Source organism: Sebastes umbrosus, chromosome 17 (assembly GCF_015220745.1).
Source record: "Sebastes umbrosus isolate fSebUmb1 chromosome 17, fSebUmb1.pri, whole genome shotgun sequence".
In the NCBI taxonomy this organism is placed as follows: domain Eukaryota; kingdom Metazoa; phylum Chordata; class Actinopteri; order Perciformes; family Sebastidae; genus Sebastes; species Sebastes umbrosus.
Genome location: NC_051285.1, coordinates 21,894,035 through 21,911,826, shown reverse-complemented (window position 1 = coordinate 21,911,826; position 17,792 = coordinate 21,894,035). Strand labels below are relative to the sequence as shown.

The following is a 17,792-nucleotide window of genomic DNA, read 5'->3' as shown; positions in this document are numbered from 1 at the left end:
CGAGGTGCGGCAGACGAACAGGTGCGTGAAGAAGAAGCTCCGCCAAACTTTATATAAACTGAAATATCACCGTTGTCTGCTACTAACTTCTTTGTCAGAGAGCTAAAGGAATACTAAACAGATAACTAACAGAAGAGCCAACTTTGTCAGCAAACTTAAGCCAAACATCGTGAGAAGTGTGAGGAGTGCGGGATTTGTACCTTCAACAGCAGGTGGACGTCGTCTTCTTTGTTGGTTTCACCGGAGAAGAAGAAGAAGAAGTGTTTAAAATGGCCAACAAGGGTCTGCAGATTTTGGGATTCGCCCTGGCACTTTTCGGCTTAATTGGACTGATAATTGGCACCATTTTGCCCCAATGGAAGATGTCCGCTTATGTTGGGGACAACATCATCACGGCCATCGCCATGTACGAAGGACTGTGGATGAGCTGCGCGTTCCAGAGCACGGGCCAGATCCAGTGCAAAGTGTACGACTCCATCCTGCAGCTCAACAGTAAGTTAATACACACCTAGTGTTGCGTTCAGAGCAGCCTGGGTCATCACAGTTTTTCTTTTTTTTTTGGACCAAAAGCGTCAAAAATGTAACTTTTTTTTGTTTGTTTTTTAAGTCTATTATGGGTAAATAAATAAATATTAACTTTATTTGTATAGCACCTTTCCAAACATAGTTACAAAGTGCTTTACATAAGTTAAAATCAAGATTAAAAACATAGGCCAAAATAAAATTCTGAGCATAAGAGTTTTGTAAGAAAAGTCAACAATAATGGAATTTAAAACAAGGGATTGCTTGAAAGCAAAGAAAGGCCTCCCTGTAAAGGTTAGGTTTTGAGGGCGTGATTTAAAAGAAGAAACAGAGTTTACTAGCCCGAGTTAGGCCTTAAAGCCCTTGAAAAGCTGTAAAATGATGCCTTGAGCTTCACAGTCTGGCTTAATTTAGTCTTTCTGTAATAAGAATTAAAAGTCTAAACACATATAGGCCTACTGTGTAATTCTCATTAGAAGCTCATCTTGCTTTTAAAGTTAGTTTTGCTCACCGTTTCCTACACAAAAACCCGGAAATGATGTAACAAACCGACATGCACCTGTTTGAATTTGTAACTTCTTTTTCTCCCCTAAAGGGCATTTTCTACACTTACTTCTGAGCTGTTTTTTTACAACTCTTTCGCTGCTACAGATTCCTGTGGCTCTGGCTAACCGGTTCTGTCACTTATTAACTCCCCTTTTATTCACCTACAATGCAAGATCATTTAGTTTAAAGCACACCATGAGGCCTCACCTGCACGGTGCAGGAAAGCAACGAGATAATTAGTTTTTTTTTAATCTTGCATTCTTTCCACTTGATGGAGTGTGTATGCAGCACTTTTTTTTTTACACTCAGGCAATGATTATCCTGCATCCATTGTCCAGTGCAGTACAACCCCCTCCTCCTCCTCTTGCATGTGTGGAGAGAACCCTATAGTGTAGGACTTGCATTACACAGCCTAGTAGGTTAACAAACACCTGTATGAGCCAGTGTTTAGTCAACATGTGTGAATACCAGCTTTGTCTTTGGCCTACAGGGCATTCAAATGAACACAAAAACATTCTTTGCTATGTTTTGGGAGAGAACATGTTGAGTTTTTCCTACAGAAGCTGGATAAGATTGCATTTAATGCAGCATTTCCAACACTTATATAGTGAATAGGTTAAGCGATTAAAAAAGGCCCTGCTTCCGGGCTATCGTATGTAATAGTGTGGGCGGTTTCTGGGAACAAAGTGAACTGGTTAGTCATTGGTAGTCATGTAGGCCATTAGCAAAAAAAATTGCATCTAAAGCTAAATGAAGAAATGCCTTTTTAAAGTAAAACAACACAAGTCCATGTACTGTATTTGTCTTTATGACTCTTATCTTAAAAGCTGTGGGTCAATGGTGGCACGGCAGTTGGATTCTTCCTTGTATATGTTTCAAATTGAACTGATTGATAGATTAACCCTCGGGCATTAACTGCCAGAAAGTCACTCACAGGGAAGTCCTCTGTGCAGTTTTTTGTAAATCGGTCCCTCCCTGTGTGTTAATCCCTGACTCAACATATTCACTCAACTGCACTTCACATCTGTATTTTGTGAGTTAAAAGTTCACCAACTGTCCATTTTCCTCAAAATAGCGCATTTTATTTGGCTTTATCAAAACATTTGATAGGATATCTGCAGCACAATTCGTCTATATCGCCTCTTCAAACATGAGCACAAACCAACTGCTGATAAACATTGTGTGATTAAAGCTGCGGTTAGATACGGAGCAAGTGAACAAATAACGGCTCGTTGTTCAGAAATACCTTTGCGAAAATCTACTAACGCACACCTGAAGTTTAGGAACAATTGATATCAAAACTGCGAAAAGTGTGACCACTAGATTGTGACTCATTGGGGCATTCTTCACATTCAAGATAGGGTCTTTCTTTTTCGGATGGTAGGTTTAAGCTACGAAGCGTCCACCTGCTGAAAAGCAGGCTGCGAGCACCTGAAATTGGGAGTGTCTTCCTCATAATGAAACCAGAAACCTGGTCAGACCTGTTTCTGACTTGCATGCATACAAACCCACACACACTCACACTCCCCCACCCCCTTCTAGTTTCTCCGTGACTTCTAGCTGGAGCCAGTTTCTGTGGTTCGTTGTTATAGGGAGCGGCAATGAGACACAAGAGACAGAAGCCGCCCTATAGTACACCAACAGTGTTTGTTTACACTGCTTTTTTGCCGAATGGTGGCTTTAATGCGCATACAAGCAACTTTGCAGAAAATAAGTTGTCACTACAAATCACTATAGAAATTCACTTCAAATGATTTATTATTTTACTCTAGTAAAGCCCAAATGTTGCCACACCCATGACCCTGCGAACCGAACTGGCGTTGAATACTTGTCACAATAACTGATGGATTAACCCTATCCTTTCCTCTTTACCCAGGTGCCCTCCAGGCAACCCGCGCCCTCATGATTGTGGGCATCATCGTAACAGTGATTGGCCTGGGCGCAGCCACCATGGGAATGAAGTGCACCAACTGCGGAGGAGATGACAAAACCAAAAAATCCCGCATTGCTATGGTTGGAGGCATCATCATCCTGATTGGATGTAAGAAGCCATTTTATCTTGTTTTTTTTTCCTTTTCCCCTTGTTGACTCTTAACAGTTTAAGTGACGTTCTCCCTTTTTACTTTCCCACAGCTTTGTGTGCCATCATCGCCTGCTCTTGGTACGCTCACGACATCATCCGAGCCTTCTACGACCCTTTCACCCCCGTCAATACCAAGTAAGTACACGAGCATTTAAGCTGAAAACTTTCTGTCTTCTGCAGAGACCACATTTTGAGAGTGAAAATTTCAATCAGAATCAGAAATACTTTATCGATCCCCCGGGTGAAATTTGGGCATTACAGTTGCTCTTGTATAAAAGTAAAAAAATGTAAGACGATAGAAATAAAGGAGTATGTAACATGCAAGTTATGTACATAATGCTGGACTTTAAACACACTATACATAAAGAAATAAAAGTGTTAAAATAATAAAATGAGAAGAAATATGTACAATCATTTGCATTAAGGTGTGCAATATATAACAAATAACCACAGTACAAATAAGTAAATACAAAATGCTTATAAGGAAATACAAAATGTTGAAGTGGGATCAACATTATGATGTGTAATTTCCAGTAAGCTGATACTCCCCCTTCTACATGCAGACATTTGCATGTGTCCAGCCACTCCTCTAGTGCTGATGAATTTTATTGTGCATGTTTGTTTTTATATCAGTCGGAGCTCTGCCGACATCCGTTTACCCTTTTTGACTCACTGTAACTTCTCTGTCTGCAGGTACGAGTTTGGTTCCGCCATCTTCATTGCCTGGGCCGGAGCTTTCCTGGCCGTAGTCGGAGGCGCCATGCTGGCAGCGTCCTGCCCGAGAGGAAAATCCAACTCAACACCCAAGTACCCCATCTCCAGACCGCCCAGCAGCAAGGAGTACGTTTGAACAGGACGGGACTCGGTGTTAAGAGGCTGAAGGAACACTTTGACATTCTTGCTAGGTCCAACTCAGAGATTATAACGTTGAAAAGATGTATCCCAGGAGCTGTTTTTTTTTTTTATTTTATATTTTAGTTTCTTCAGGGCTACCCTGTGATGTTACTGTAATATTGTTTTAACAAACCGCATTCAAGTTTTAAATAATGGCCTCGCCCTGTCTGGAACTCCCATTAGTGCTTAATGATTTGTATCCTATCCACTTAGTAGACACCTGTAAAGCACTAAGTTAAGGTTGAAACACCCGTGATATTATACAACTTGGTATGTAGAAATATGTTTCGCATGCCAGATTTTACAGTGCGTTAGGGGGAAATGATTTGAATGCACTGAATAGAAGTCACTCTTACACCATTTCTGACTGTATAGGGCGAATGCATATTCATTATCCGGCACCTGAGAATCAATTTGCTACCATCTTTCCACGTATTTGTGCCTTTTTTATTTATATGAAAACTACAAATCATTCAGTTCCGCTGTAGACTATTTTAATCAAGTGCCGGAGTGAAATTGTAACTATATAAATTCCAATATACCTTTTAACTCATCTTGCCAATATTTTGTCGACTTACATACATGCATCCATACAGCGGGACAGATGTTGTGAGCTGACTATTTGTTGAGTTGTTCTGTAATAATAACTGTCTGTGTGAATGGGCTTGGCTTATTGCTACTGTTTTTTTAAAAGTCACAAAAGCTGTTGAAGCGTTCATCAAATTCAGTTTTTTTTTTTAAACGTTTTAAATTGTGATTTGCAATGTCTGTTGTACATAAAATAAAAGTGGAAAATTTACTGTTTCTGGCTTGTTGAAATGCCTTTACGCAAATTTGTTTTAATGCCACTAATTTCTTTAACATATGAACTCAAATTGTTATTTTTAGGTTGTAGCGGGCTCCATTTTAAAGCTAATAAAAGGAAATGCAGCTGCTTTAGAATTTAAACAGTTAAAATATTATTTTTTAATTTAAAATACATTTAAAAGAGGGAAATAAAATAATAAGACTACACATCAACTTTGTCCTTAAAGTAGTGTTTAAGAAAACAAGTTCACAATCCATGCATGCTGTGAAACACAGTTGACATATGCAACAGTTATGAACACACTCAAACATGCAGTATTTTGGCATTTAGAGATGTTGGTGAGCAAACATAACAGACTCAGGTTACAGGTGATTTTCGTACCGAGGTAGGAACCTGAATTCATCAAGGCCATACTAACTGGCTGGAAGCCATCTTCCTTTTAGATGAAAGGCCTCATAATGGCTAACAAAATGAAAGTTGTTTTGGTTTTATTGCCACCTAGTGGTGTGTTAAGGTAACTGCTTTTAGTTGGGGTAGATGCTATATATACTGCACATTGTAAATAGTGTATTATATTTTCAAAATCATTCACTGCAGTGGAGCATTTTCACCTGAATCCTCCTGTTCTTTTTAGTGTCTCATCTCCTCTCACTTTATCATTATGCCTAGAACTTCTTGTGATTTTATTAGCAGCATCTTGCACTAGTTCTCCTTTCCCTCTGTTCTCATTCTGCCTGCCATTCTCTATAATCATTATTCTTTCCTCCCCTCAGGCCACATCCAAAAAGTAATAATGATAATGATTTCACTCCGAAGTGGCCAAACCGTCTGACCCCAGTCTGCCTCTGTCCTATAAACTCACACAATGCAATCACACCAGAGCACTCTATTAGTTTAACTCCATTACCATATGATTTTATATCTATACACTGTGGAGTGCTTTGGGAAAACTTGCTTTGGGGAAAAACAGTCCTCCTTGATTCATATAAATAATGGTAATAATTGGGTGTAGGTGCATTCTTTGTAAATGTATTAATCAAATACAAATTCAAGAATACATATTTTGAGATGGGGGTATCATTTCCTCAGTAGTTTGTGCAATTTCAGGACATAACATGCACCTCGTATCAACTCTTAACTAAAACTCCTGCCTGTCAAGCCATTTAGGAGAACTTTATGAAAAAGATGGATGTGTACACTTCCCATAGCTAATGCAAAATTCAAGATATGTCTTGGATTTAACGCTCAGTGTCCAAAGAAACACAAAACAAGAATTGTCTGTGCTTGAAATTTTAATAGCAAGTACCATTGTTGCACATAAAAATAATCAAATACCTGAATTTATCTTCAAAAAGGGGTAAAATCATCAGAGAATCTCGTTGCAGAGAAACAGAACAGCAACACTTACATAGTATTTTTATTTAATGAATCTTGGTATAGTCCATCCAAACCCACAGCACATTTTATATAGGTCATACAAACTTACACGTGTTTCTTGGGAACATGGAATGATCTTCTACTTCAACAGGCCTCATGCATCGACATTTACATTTTTAACGTTACTTTAAACTGGTCACATGAGCACAGAACTTGTGGCCTCATCAAACTGAGTACAGGTGGGACTTTTCTTAGAACGTAACATCTGCAAATCCTTGTTTGGAAAGTTTTAAGCAACTCAGGTTAACAAAAAATAACTAATTGGGGAATTCCTTCATGCATTCAGTCACTCAGACTAAATATCCAACCTTTGTCCTGTTGGCTAGTAGTCATGGTGATACAAACAACCCAAATGAACCAATCTCTACTTACAGTGCTGAAATGTGCAGGATGCTTCATTTGTGACACGGTTGACTACTTTGGGACGGTAAAATACATGATAAAAATGACATCTATTATGTTAAGACAGATTGTGGTCATGGGATCTTGACCGTAGGAATCTCACAATAGCATAAACATTCAAAAAGTGCAAAGTTTTATTTATGTTCATGGACAATACTAGAAAAATCTGTATTGCTCAATCAATATCTATGTTTTGATCATTACTGCTGATGTCTGTCAGTCAAAAACTTTGCATTAAATGCCGAGGCCAACATTAGCTGAAGTTTTGTCATTTGTTGAGAAGTTGTTACTTTATGTGTGTGATGCATTTTTATTGTTCCTGCATGAGGCCAAATTACTGTATATATAAAAAACACATTAAGATGTCCTCCATATTCAGGTGATGACAATCTAGCGAGAATTTTATTTACACATTTACAAAAAGATGCAAATTTGTAAGCTGGTTCTCCGGGGGGTTTATTCAACAAACCAAATCATTTGTCTGCCCCAGTGAGAGGGTGACTGACGGAGGAAAGACAACGCAACACCACAGTGTGCGGTCAGCGTCCACATCACTGTCTCTCTCTAGTCCTCTGGACTGGACTTAGAGATGAATGGCGAGGCACTGAGTTTGGCTTCAGAGGGTTTGAGAGGTGCAATGGGTATAAACAAGTCATAAAAAAAAAAAGATAATAAAACTCCTGAGACGGTTATTTAGCATCCTTCACGGTCTGTCTCCACTTCCACAGCTCGGAAACGACCTAAAGAGAAGACAAAAAACTGTTAACACGGTGGCCGAAGCATGGGGCACATATTTAACGTGTCTGATTAGAAAACAAATGAGCACTTTTCAGATTGTTTACTGATCTGGTCCTGTACAATATATTCACTGTATTTACTTTAACGTGACATCCCGTGTGTGAGATTTGACATTTTTTGGAGCAACAAAGACTGAGTCCGTTTTCACAAGGACCAAAAACACAACATCCAACTTCCAATTTGAAAGATGCTCATTCCCTGTCATCACTCTACAGTGAACTATTGAATAAAGACAAAATGCAAAAACATGCTAGCTAAAATTACCATAAAAATTGACAGGATTTAAAATATATATATATTTTTTTTAATCTCAAAACTAAGATCCATTAATCATATAAGACCATTGGTTAAGATTGGTCTTCCAAATTTGGCCGAAACCTTAGTATGACCAATGGTATGCAAACTGCAGACCATTTCTGGTGAAATATTACAATATGCAAATACTGAACACTACGCCAGCATAAATATCCAACAATGCAATGTGGTAGTAACGACAAAGTGCCTGACGGATAATGGCGTGCAGCTCTCCAACGTCAATAATGCTGTAATTTAAAAGGTGCAGTGTGTAGAATCTGGCGGTATCTAGTGGTGAGGTGAGGCAATTGCAACCAACTGAAGCCTCTCCAGTGTGCCAAGCGTGTTGGAGAGCTACGGTGGCAGATGCAAAAACACAAATGGCCCTATCTAGAGTCATCTGGAGCAGAGCCAGTGAGTAGAGTGTGCATGGGAAGTGAGTGGTGACGCAAGAAAGCGAGAGCGGCGGCGATGGGAGCGAGATGCGTTATTGACTCTGGCCCAATCAGGAAAAGTTAACAGAGATTGGTTTGTCCGTTCTGGGCTACTGTAGAAACATGGCGGTGCAACATGGCGCACTCCGTGAAGAGGACCCGCTCCCTATGTACATTTAAACGGCTCATTCTAAGGTAATGAAAACACAACTACTCTTATTTTCAGGTGATTATACACTAATGAAAACATACTTATTAATATTATATTCCATTTCTGCCAATAAATCCCTCTAATTGTTACACACTGCAGCTACACATTTGCTCTTCGTTCACCGAGAGACAGGGCGCAGAGCCTTACAGAGTCTAAGCACAGCGCCGGTATAATATAACATCAAAAAAGTGTGCAAAGAAGACCATTCACCGTTTCCAGGCAGCAACAACAACGGTTGCAACTGAGGTCAGTTTCTCACAACTTTGAGCGCAGTGTTCTGTGGTGCCTCCGCCTTGTTGGGCGGCGCCGCTCTCCCCATAGGAAAACAATGGCACACCCAGTGCAGAGCGCTTTTACCGCTGATCGCGTGTATTATATTTCACTTTGCTCGGCATAATGTAGTTTTTAAATTAGTTCAGAATTCTCACAAATCATTGTTTGGTCACATGGGTACGGGTTACCATGGTTATGCGTCTACAACCGGCAAGGAGGCTCTCAATAAGGGACGTGGTATTTACAGTTCAGTGCATCAGAAAAGACACATACTGTTTATTCACATAAAAGTATGTTGAAAATCATACACATATTGAGTATGTAGTGCGTAAGTATGCGATTTTGGACGCAGCCTGTTTAGTGCAAGTAAACCAAGTATGTACGCATGTGTTTCCCAAATGTGTTCCAATGTTTTATGGCCAATGAACTCAAAATAAGCATATAAAGTAAAGTCTCCTTATTAAGTTTACCAAGATAATTTAGGACAACAATGGGGGGTATGATAAATATTGGCAGGCACTATAAACTTGTACTGTACCTTGGGGTCTGAGACATTATGGCCATTCTTCACAAAGTTCTCAAACTTGGGCTGCAGTTTAGGTAATATGATTCCCTGTAAAATGGAAAGAATTACAACCAATGAGTAAATTTAAATGTCGTCACGTCACATATTACTCTTTCAGGTAATACGGAAATGGATGGTAATAAATTAAGAAGGATTTCCAATGATACTGACCTTCTTCACTGCCTCCATCATCTTGGCTTGAATCTCAGGAACTGTTAGAATTGCTTTGGGAGTTGTTGGGGTTTTAGGTGACTTGGCACCCTTACCTTTAGGACTCTTTTCCTATAATGAACATCACATTTAGATATTAGGAAAGAGAGACAAGTTTGGTTTTATCTTACCATTTGGAGAAATTAAGTTGGATATGAGAGTTTTATTTTTGTAACATACTGGCTACATCCAACGGTTAAGTAGTAGTGCCCACATGCTATTCAGTAGATAAAAAAAAGGTCCAGTTTATGAAAACTAATCATTACCTGCTTTTTGGCAGGAGTGTTGGGTTTGGGACTCTTGCCGTTCTGAGCGGGGGTTTTTGGTTTGGATGGCGTCGGCTTGGCCTGTAACAAATAAGCAGCCGTTGGTGAGAAAAGGACTGCAGGGTCATTCAGCTGGAAACTGACAAAACTGGATGAAATTGGTGCTTACCTTAACAGGTGACTCTTCTTCCTCACTCTCCTCGTCCTCATCGTCTTCATCATCATCATCGCTAAAAAAAAGAATAAAATAAAGATTAAAAAGTGAACAATCCAAATCACTAAAAAAAAAAAGAGGATTTTTAGCGCGCTGATAACACGGTAACACATTCATTTTAACGGCATTAATCCAAACTTTCGCTAAATTTTGGTGAGGGAAAAACTGGCATGGCCATTTTCAAAAGGGATTCTTTGACTTCTGACCTCAAGATATGTGAATGAAAATTGGTTCTATGGGTACCCATGAGTCTCCCATCACTTTATGCTAATCACATGCAGTTTTGGGCAAATCGTAGTCAAGTCAGATTTGAAAATTTTTTATGCTAAATGCAGTACCTGTGAGGGTTTCTTGACAATATTTGTCATTGTTTTGTGTTAATTGATTTCAAATAATATATATATATATATATATATACACATGCATTTGCGTAAAGCAAGCATATTTGTCGACTCCCATGTTGATAAGAGTATTAAATACTTGACAAATCTCCCTTAAAAGGTACATTTTGAACAGATAAATGTGCGATCATTCTTAGTTCTTCTAGAAAGACTTGTGGGAAGCCGCAATATCTTGTTTTCTCCCACTGTTGTTCCAACACACATTATGTTAAGATTACATGCAATGTAAACTGTTGGTCTTTTACCAAAAAACTAAGCAGACTAAACTAATATGTCCCTCTTTGTTTTATCTCCATTACTAGCGCTTTAACTTTGATACAAGGCATACACTGAAAACCGAAATATTTCCCTGTAAGGGTTGAGGTGCAAATTTTTGTCCTCAGTGCTAAAACGCGATCCCAGTGACAAACCCAATCAAGCTAACGTAGAGCAGCATTTCCATCAGAGACACAAAGCCAGGTGAACAAAGCGCATCCACACCTTCTAGTCAGAAGTACACTCGCTGTCAGAGTGCCAAATAGAAAAGTATCCAAACACTTTAATGGCATATCAAATGTTTAAATTTCACTTCAAGATTCAACATCAGGCTGATGAAAAAAGAAAAGCAACACAAGACATTCTCAGGGATCTTTTAAAAGAACGATGATAGGATTTGGATATTCAACTTTGGCAAGAAGTTGTCAATTTGATGCCAGATTGTAAGTGGTTATTAAGATATAAATAGGGCTGCAGCTATCTATTATTTTAGCAATTTATCATTTAGTATTCTACCGATTAAATTGAACAATCAGATAAGAAATATTTCTACTTTATTAAGGAGCAATAGTAAATACAAAAAAATTAAAATAAGACGGAATAACTAATTGGCTTTCTTTTTAAAGAAAATAAATCTATGTTTTGAATACAATATTATCTGTCAAATCGAAACCCATTTAGTGCATTAAAGTGCCATATTACCATCTGGGTTTTAAAGAAAAACATTTTCTGAAAAGCAAAAACAAATCTATAAAAGAATAAAAATAACTTTTAAAGAAAAGTATCTTATGGGCTACTGCTATAAAAAGGATACTTAGAACTGATCAAACTGTGATGTGTTTGAATTAAAAATTGTTAATGAATAATAAATATTCAGGCATCTTGCTCCCACTGCGCTCTCACTGCTCGTCTGTATGTGTGCTGAGCACTCGGACTGCAGACTGGGGATGCGCAAGTCATCCAAACTAATCCGATCTTATGGGCACAAAACCTGCTACTGGAGCTATATGCACCATTACAAATAAAAGGATGTCATCTTATTAATCCGTCTTATCAAAGTGCTGTTCAGAGGCAATACACTCTTCTAACTATCCAAACCGAAAGCAATTATTGGTTTGCTTGTGACAACCCTAGTGACCTACAGTTGCACTCACAAAATAAATCTGTGCACCATTTATTAGCACCACCGCAAACCCGGTGGGACGGGGAGGCCGGTTTTTGATTCTAGTGTTGAATTTTGGGGTTTCAGTGTATGTACAGATTAGAATGCTTTGACACTCACTCATCATCCTCATCTTCGTCGTCATCCTCCTCCATTTCCATTCTCATTTTTTTCTGCAAGAAGGTAAACAGTGGGTTATGGTCATTTGAATTTTGACAAATTAGAGACTGAAATATTGAAGGATGTAAAACAAACCTGAGACTTGGCAGGTGAAGAGGAAGCAGCTCTTTTCTTTGATGTTTTGACATCTTCCTCCTCCTCTTCTTCATCCTCGTCATCCTCTTCTTCAAAAGACTGATCGGTCTCCATCACTTTAAGATGAATTTAGAAATGTTAGACTAGGTTTAAACACTACCACCAAAACCAAATACATGCTGCGCTATAATAAAAAAAAACTTGCTTGTTCAAACTAGTTACGGTAACACAAATTTCATGGTAATTAGGTGATAATTAGCAAGAAACCTATTTGAAATTTCTTTGGAATTACCGCCAAATTACCCCAATATTTACCTCAATTTATTGAAAATTACTTTATTACAAACATTATTTAATAATTATATGCTAAAATAGCATACAATCGTTAAAATAAGGCCCTTAGGCTTGAGAAGCGGATGTGCGCTGCTCTTCATCGGAGGTGGAAAACTAAAACTAATAGAAGACACTTCTGATGAGGCACAAATCTCACCATTGTGTGACTTATGGTCTACACAAATGTAACCTGGTAGCTAATTTAATGATTCAGGGAGTTTTTTAAGAAATTACAAATAAGTTATTTGATAATTATAATCTAATTACCAGCAGACATGGAGATAAAGTATATCAATTAATTTGTATTATTTTCCTGGAAATGTATTAAATAAATCACCAGCTATTTATTACTGCTTATTGGGAAATAGCGGAATATAATTATTAAATAATGTTTATAATAGATATAAAATAATAATAATAAAAGTCCAGAGTCCAGTCCCAAGTGAAGACAGACAAAGTACTTTCATAAATTTTGAGGTAAATATTGGGGTAATTTGACAGTAATTCCAAAGAAATTTCAAAAAGGTAACTTGCTAAATATCACCTAATTACCATGAAATTTTGCAGACATGTAAAATGAAGTGTTACCCTAGTTACTAATGCAGAAACCCCCACAATAAACCGCACTGAAAATATACATAGAACAACTGTTTTTCTGACCAGTGAAAACACCCACACTCTTTGTGACAGATACTTACTGACGAGGTGTTGTCCACTGATGTGGATTGGACCAGCGCCTGCCTTCAGACGGAAAATTGCTGGGGGTGTGATTGTGAAACCACCAAGGCACACCTGCAACAAATAATTTAATCATTTTCCGAGTTGATATTGGATACATGAGATGCATTATTCAACCAATACACCCTTAAACTTGTAAATTTGACGCAGTGGGAAGACACTTTGTGTTCAGTTTACTTACACTTGGCAGGGTAGAGGGCTTAAGGGAGACCAGCGCCGCCTTGATTTTCTGACCCTCTGTGTCTTGTCCTTCCACCTCCACCATGTGAAGTTCATCTTTGGTGTTGGGGTCCACACAGGCCTACAGTGGGCAAAGCAACAGATGGCTGTAATTCTGCGTTAACTTTAAGGGTGCTTTCGTACCGGAACTGTTTGAAATCTGTTGAAACAAACTGGTACGTTTGCCCGTTTGGTTCAGTTTGTGGTGTGAAAGCAAAGCAGAATGCAGCGTAGAGTTTCTACTTGGTCGACACCACTTACGGCATACGGGGTCCAGTTAAGGTCTATTATTTAATAATAATCGTTTCTTTGTGACACCAGAAAAGATTAATAAATACAAAAGGTTTGATTAACTGCAGCACAACTTGCTGCCCATCTCTGAATTTTCATTGGGATACTGACTGATTCAACAAAATGAGTCTGAGAAACAAAGTGACAGACATGAATCATGCATAACCTATTCTGATAATCAGTGTGAACTGAGATTTTTGCACCCTAAAACTACTGCAGAAAAAAAAAAAAAGCTAAACATTGACTTTGTTGTGCTGTTGATTTAGTTAAACTGAGTTTCAAGCTCAGGCATGTAATTATTGTTGTGTAGATAGTAATTATTTTGTCAAAGAAAATGTGCGTGTAACTTAAACGCAGGAAGCAGCAAGAAGGTGGAACCTTATGAAACAGGATGCTAATTTGAACTAACTAAATTACAAAAGCAGCCGCCATTACATTTAAACTACTAATTAACATTTGGTAACACCACTTAGAATTCTATTTTGCTTGATTCACATTTGGCTCCTGTTGCCACATCCAGGCACTTACTCTCCAAATGTTGATGAGGACCATCTCAGAGGCTGCCAATAGAGAATAGTGTTCATTTAGTCGGCCATTTGACACTATGCCTATTTCTGCTCCATCACTTGGAATCAGGTTTATTCAATCATCTGTCAACGTGCATAGTGGGTGCAATGGCTATGCAATACGAGACCTTTTTTTTAAGGGCTGCATCTGCAACTGTATCCCTATGTTTGTTCAATATTTAAAAGAAATAAGAATCCACACAGTGGTGAACATATTCAAAAGTGGTTTCATAAATACCAAAATAGGGGTCAACAGAGGAATATAGAACACTTGACAAGTTTTAATAAATGACATGCGTTCTTTGATCAGATCTCAGGGTACTCACCATCCTCAGATCCAGCTGATGCTCAAAGTCATCATCCTCTGGGTTGAACACCACATCCTTTCCAGATTCCAGCACGCACCCTGATGAAAAGATTACAAATAATAATCAATTACAATTTACACAAAGTGCTCCGACAACGATAGTTTGAATCATACTAATATTTCAAATCTGTGCCAGATTAGTCATTTGCTTAAAAAAAAAAAAAAATGTGGGAAGTGACCTCATTGAGGGTGAAAAGTGCTATATTTCAAATGTACACTAGAGGGAGACATACAGACTACTGATATGAATATTTCCACATGGTCAGTGAATCCCCCTCAATTAGGAGAAATAACTGTAAAGTCATTTTTAAATGGTTCAAATTAACAGAACTAATGGGTGTCTGATGCTTCGTAACAAGGGTTTTGACTGTATGGTAGACTGTACTTCTTTATTAGTAAAATTATAGCATTTCAATAAATAATAAAATTCAAGTTTACCAATTTATCTCCTGTTTGGAACAATAGTTTCAAATGGATATGTTCATCATTATTGACTAATTACTGGGATAATTAGTCAAAATAATTTCACATATCACACGTGTAAATTATATTTTACTTATTTCCTATTGTCTGAATTAATTTAAAAAAAAAAAAAAAATCTCAGCAGTACAAGAGAGTTATTATAAACCCATCTCTGGTTCCTGTCTGCAATATACATCTCAATCGTGTCTAAATATAGTTCTGATCCCACGAGGAGGAGGGGAAGAGGTTAAACTGGGTGACGAGACACTACACTACACTAGGTCATCCAAAGAAACACTTAATAGTGGGACTTCCAATGTTAGCATATTCATTCACATCATCTAATAGTCCTTCAAACATGATGAAGTGTTTGCTGGGATAGCTTTGAGCAAACCAATTGACCTAATTACAAAGGATCTACTTTATCACCCAGGCGGAGGGAGTCAGCAGCACATGTGTTTGAAACCACGTTGAGATAGCTTTCTTTTCCCGACGAGCTAACAAACTGTCATGTCAATTTAGCTTAAAGTGTAACAAAAACATTATGTAATTTAAACTAGGACAATTCCAACGTTTAGTGGAAAGAAAATGCAGAAATATCAACATTGTTCACATACACAAGGGCGCCGCCATGCTGGTAGCCAAACACGTGTTAGCCTGGCGCAGTTCTCCAAGACTCACTCCACCTCCTGCTACCATAGCAACATGAACACCTTACAACACTCTTTAAAATGCTTTAATATTACAATAAGAGCGTTACCTTCCATTAGAGGACCGTTCGCAGCTGCATTAAACCGTTTTCTCATATCAGTGGTCAAACACGAGGACAGCTAAATTCACGTTAAACACCTTGAAATAACATATATGATGTGCAGAATTTAAAACCTTACCGTAGAGAAAGGTCTGTGGCGCCATTGGTTCCTCGTCTAAACCGTTCATGTTGAGATTAAAACGCTGACAAGCTGCCTGACTGCGGTGGAAGAAACAACCAACTACTTCTAGTGAGCACTAACTAACGTGTTACTCACATGGAGGTATTACTCCGCCTCCTCTCTTCTTCTTCTTCTCTGTTTCATGCAGGCACGTAGAAAAGAAACAGCGCCACCCACTGGAGCACACTGTGTAGAACACACAGGATAGATAGATAGATAGATAGATAACTAGATAGATAGATAGATAGATAGATAGATAGATAGATAGATAGATAGATAGATAGATAGATAACTAGATAGAGAGATAGATAACTAGATAGATAGATAGATAGATAGATAGATAGATAGATAGATAGATAACTAGATAGATAGATAGATAGATAGATAGATAGATAACTAGATAGAGAGATAGATAGATAGATAGATAGATAGATAGATAGATAGATAACTAGATAGAGAGATAGATAACTAGATAGATAGATAGATAGATAGATAGATAGATAGATAGATAGATAACTAGATAGAGAGATAGATAGATAGATAGATAGATAGATAGATAGATAGATAGATAGATAACTAGATAGATAGATAGATAGATAGATAGATAGATAACTAGATAGATAGATAGATAACTAGATAGATAGATAGATAGATAGATAGATAGATAGATAGATAGATAACTAGATAGATAGATAGATAACTAGATAGATAGATAGATAGATAGATAACTAGATAGATAGATAGATAGATAGATAGATAGATAGATAGATAGATAACTAGATAGATAGATAGATAGATAGATAGATAGATAGATAGATAACTAGATAGATAGATAGATAGATAGATAGATAGATAGATAGATTTGGGGGAAGTGGACAGTGTACTTACAGTGATGATTTAGGAATGTATATTTTCCATGAGATATATGGACAAAACCCAGAAGTATTCTGGTATATAGATGAAAAATTGGAATGGGTGTTTAATCATGTTACTTTTCTACCGGCTGTCTTGGAAAGTATCATAAGATATGGCATCTCGGCCTGGTACGGTAACCTGACTGTGCAGTTGAGGGCACAGATTTCTCGCCTGGTGCAGACTGCCATGAAGATTATGGGGGTCAAAAACTGCCCTACCCTCCAGATGCTTTATGAGCAGTCTGTTATTAGACAGGCTCAGAAAATTGTGTCAGACCCAACTCACATCTTACACCAGGAGTACCAACTTTTACCTTCCAGCAGGAGATATCTGTCGATGTCTATTAAACTTCTCAACAACTCGTAACATAAAGCTATCATAAGGACAGTGCAATATGGTTAGACAGTGCAATATGTTAAATAGGGACTATGCAATATGTTCAATATGTTACATTGGGACAGTGCAATATGTTAAATAGGGACAGTGCAATATGTTAAATAGGGACAGTGCAATATGTTACATTTGGACAGTGCAATATGTTAAATAGGGACAGTGCAATATGTTACATTTGGACAGTGCAATATGTTAAATTGGGACAGTGCAAAATGTTGCATCTGTGTAATATTGGGCTATTGTCTGTGCAATATGTGCAAGACAGTAGACGGTGCAGTGCACTACTTGGGTGCAATACCTGCCATGTTGTGTGTGATAGTATGTGTCATTATGTACGTGGACTGTGTCTGTGTTGAAACATCTGTTTCTGTGGAACTGTTTCGCTTTCTTGTGTGGAATCGTTTATTATTGTTGTTGATGCTGTTTTAATTTAGTGTTTGTAACTGCAGTTGGACGGAGTTCAGGAAAAATTTCCCCACGTGGACAATAAAAGTATATCTTATCTTATCTTATCTTAATTTTGATGGGTTTACGTTTGCTAACTTT

The 17,792-nt window shown here is 37.9% G+C and overlaps 2 protein-coding genes across 3 annotated transcripts; one reads left to right on the top strand and one right to left on the bottom strand.

Annotated features, from left to right (window-relative positions):
- The first annotated feature begins 5 nt into the window (after positions 1–5).
- Positions 6–4,849, top strand: cldn7b (claudin 7b). Its single transcript, XM_037748360.1, has 4 exons — positions 6–492; positions 2,945–3,109; positions 3,202–3,286; positions 3,845–4,849. Exons 1-4 carry the CDS (start codon positions 270–272, stop codon positions 3,999–4,001), a joined length of 630 nt encoding a protein of 209 aa, XP_037604288.1. The 5' UTR covers positions 6–269; the 3' UTR covers positions 4,002–4,849.
- Positions 4,850–6,127: 1,278 nt separating this feature from the next.
- npm1a (nucleophosmin 1a) lies at positions 6,128–16,076 on the bottom strand. Of its 2 annotated transcripts, XM_037748358.1 has the most exons (12): positions 15,897–16,076; positions 14,504–14,583; positions 13,283–13,402; positions 13,062–13,155; positions 12,031–12,146; positions 11,896–11,948; positions 10,858–10,860; positions 9,913–9,973; positions 9,744–9,824; positions 9,439–9,549; positions 9,241–9,315; positions 6,128–7,432 (listed from the first exon to the last, which is right to left on the bottom strand). In XM_037748358.1, exons 1-12 carry the CDS (start codon positions 15,943–15,945, stop codon positions 7,382–7,384), a joined length of 894 nt encoding a protein of 297 aa, XP_037604286.1. In that variant the 5' UTR covers positions 15,946–16,076; the 3' UTR covers positions 6,128–7,381. The 2 variants fall into 2 exon arrangements, with proteins under 2 accessions (XP_037604286.1, XP_037604287.1); XM_037748359.1 differs by lacking the exon at positions 10,858–10,860.
- Between the last annotated feature and the right edge of the window lie 1,716 nt (positions 16,077–17,792).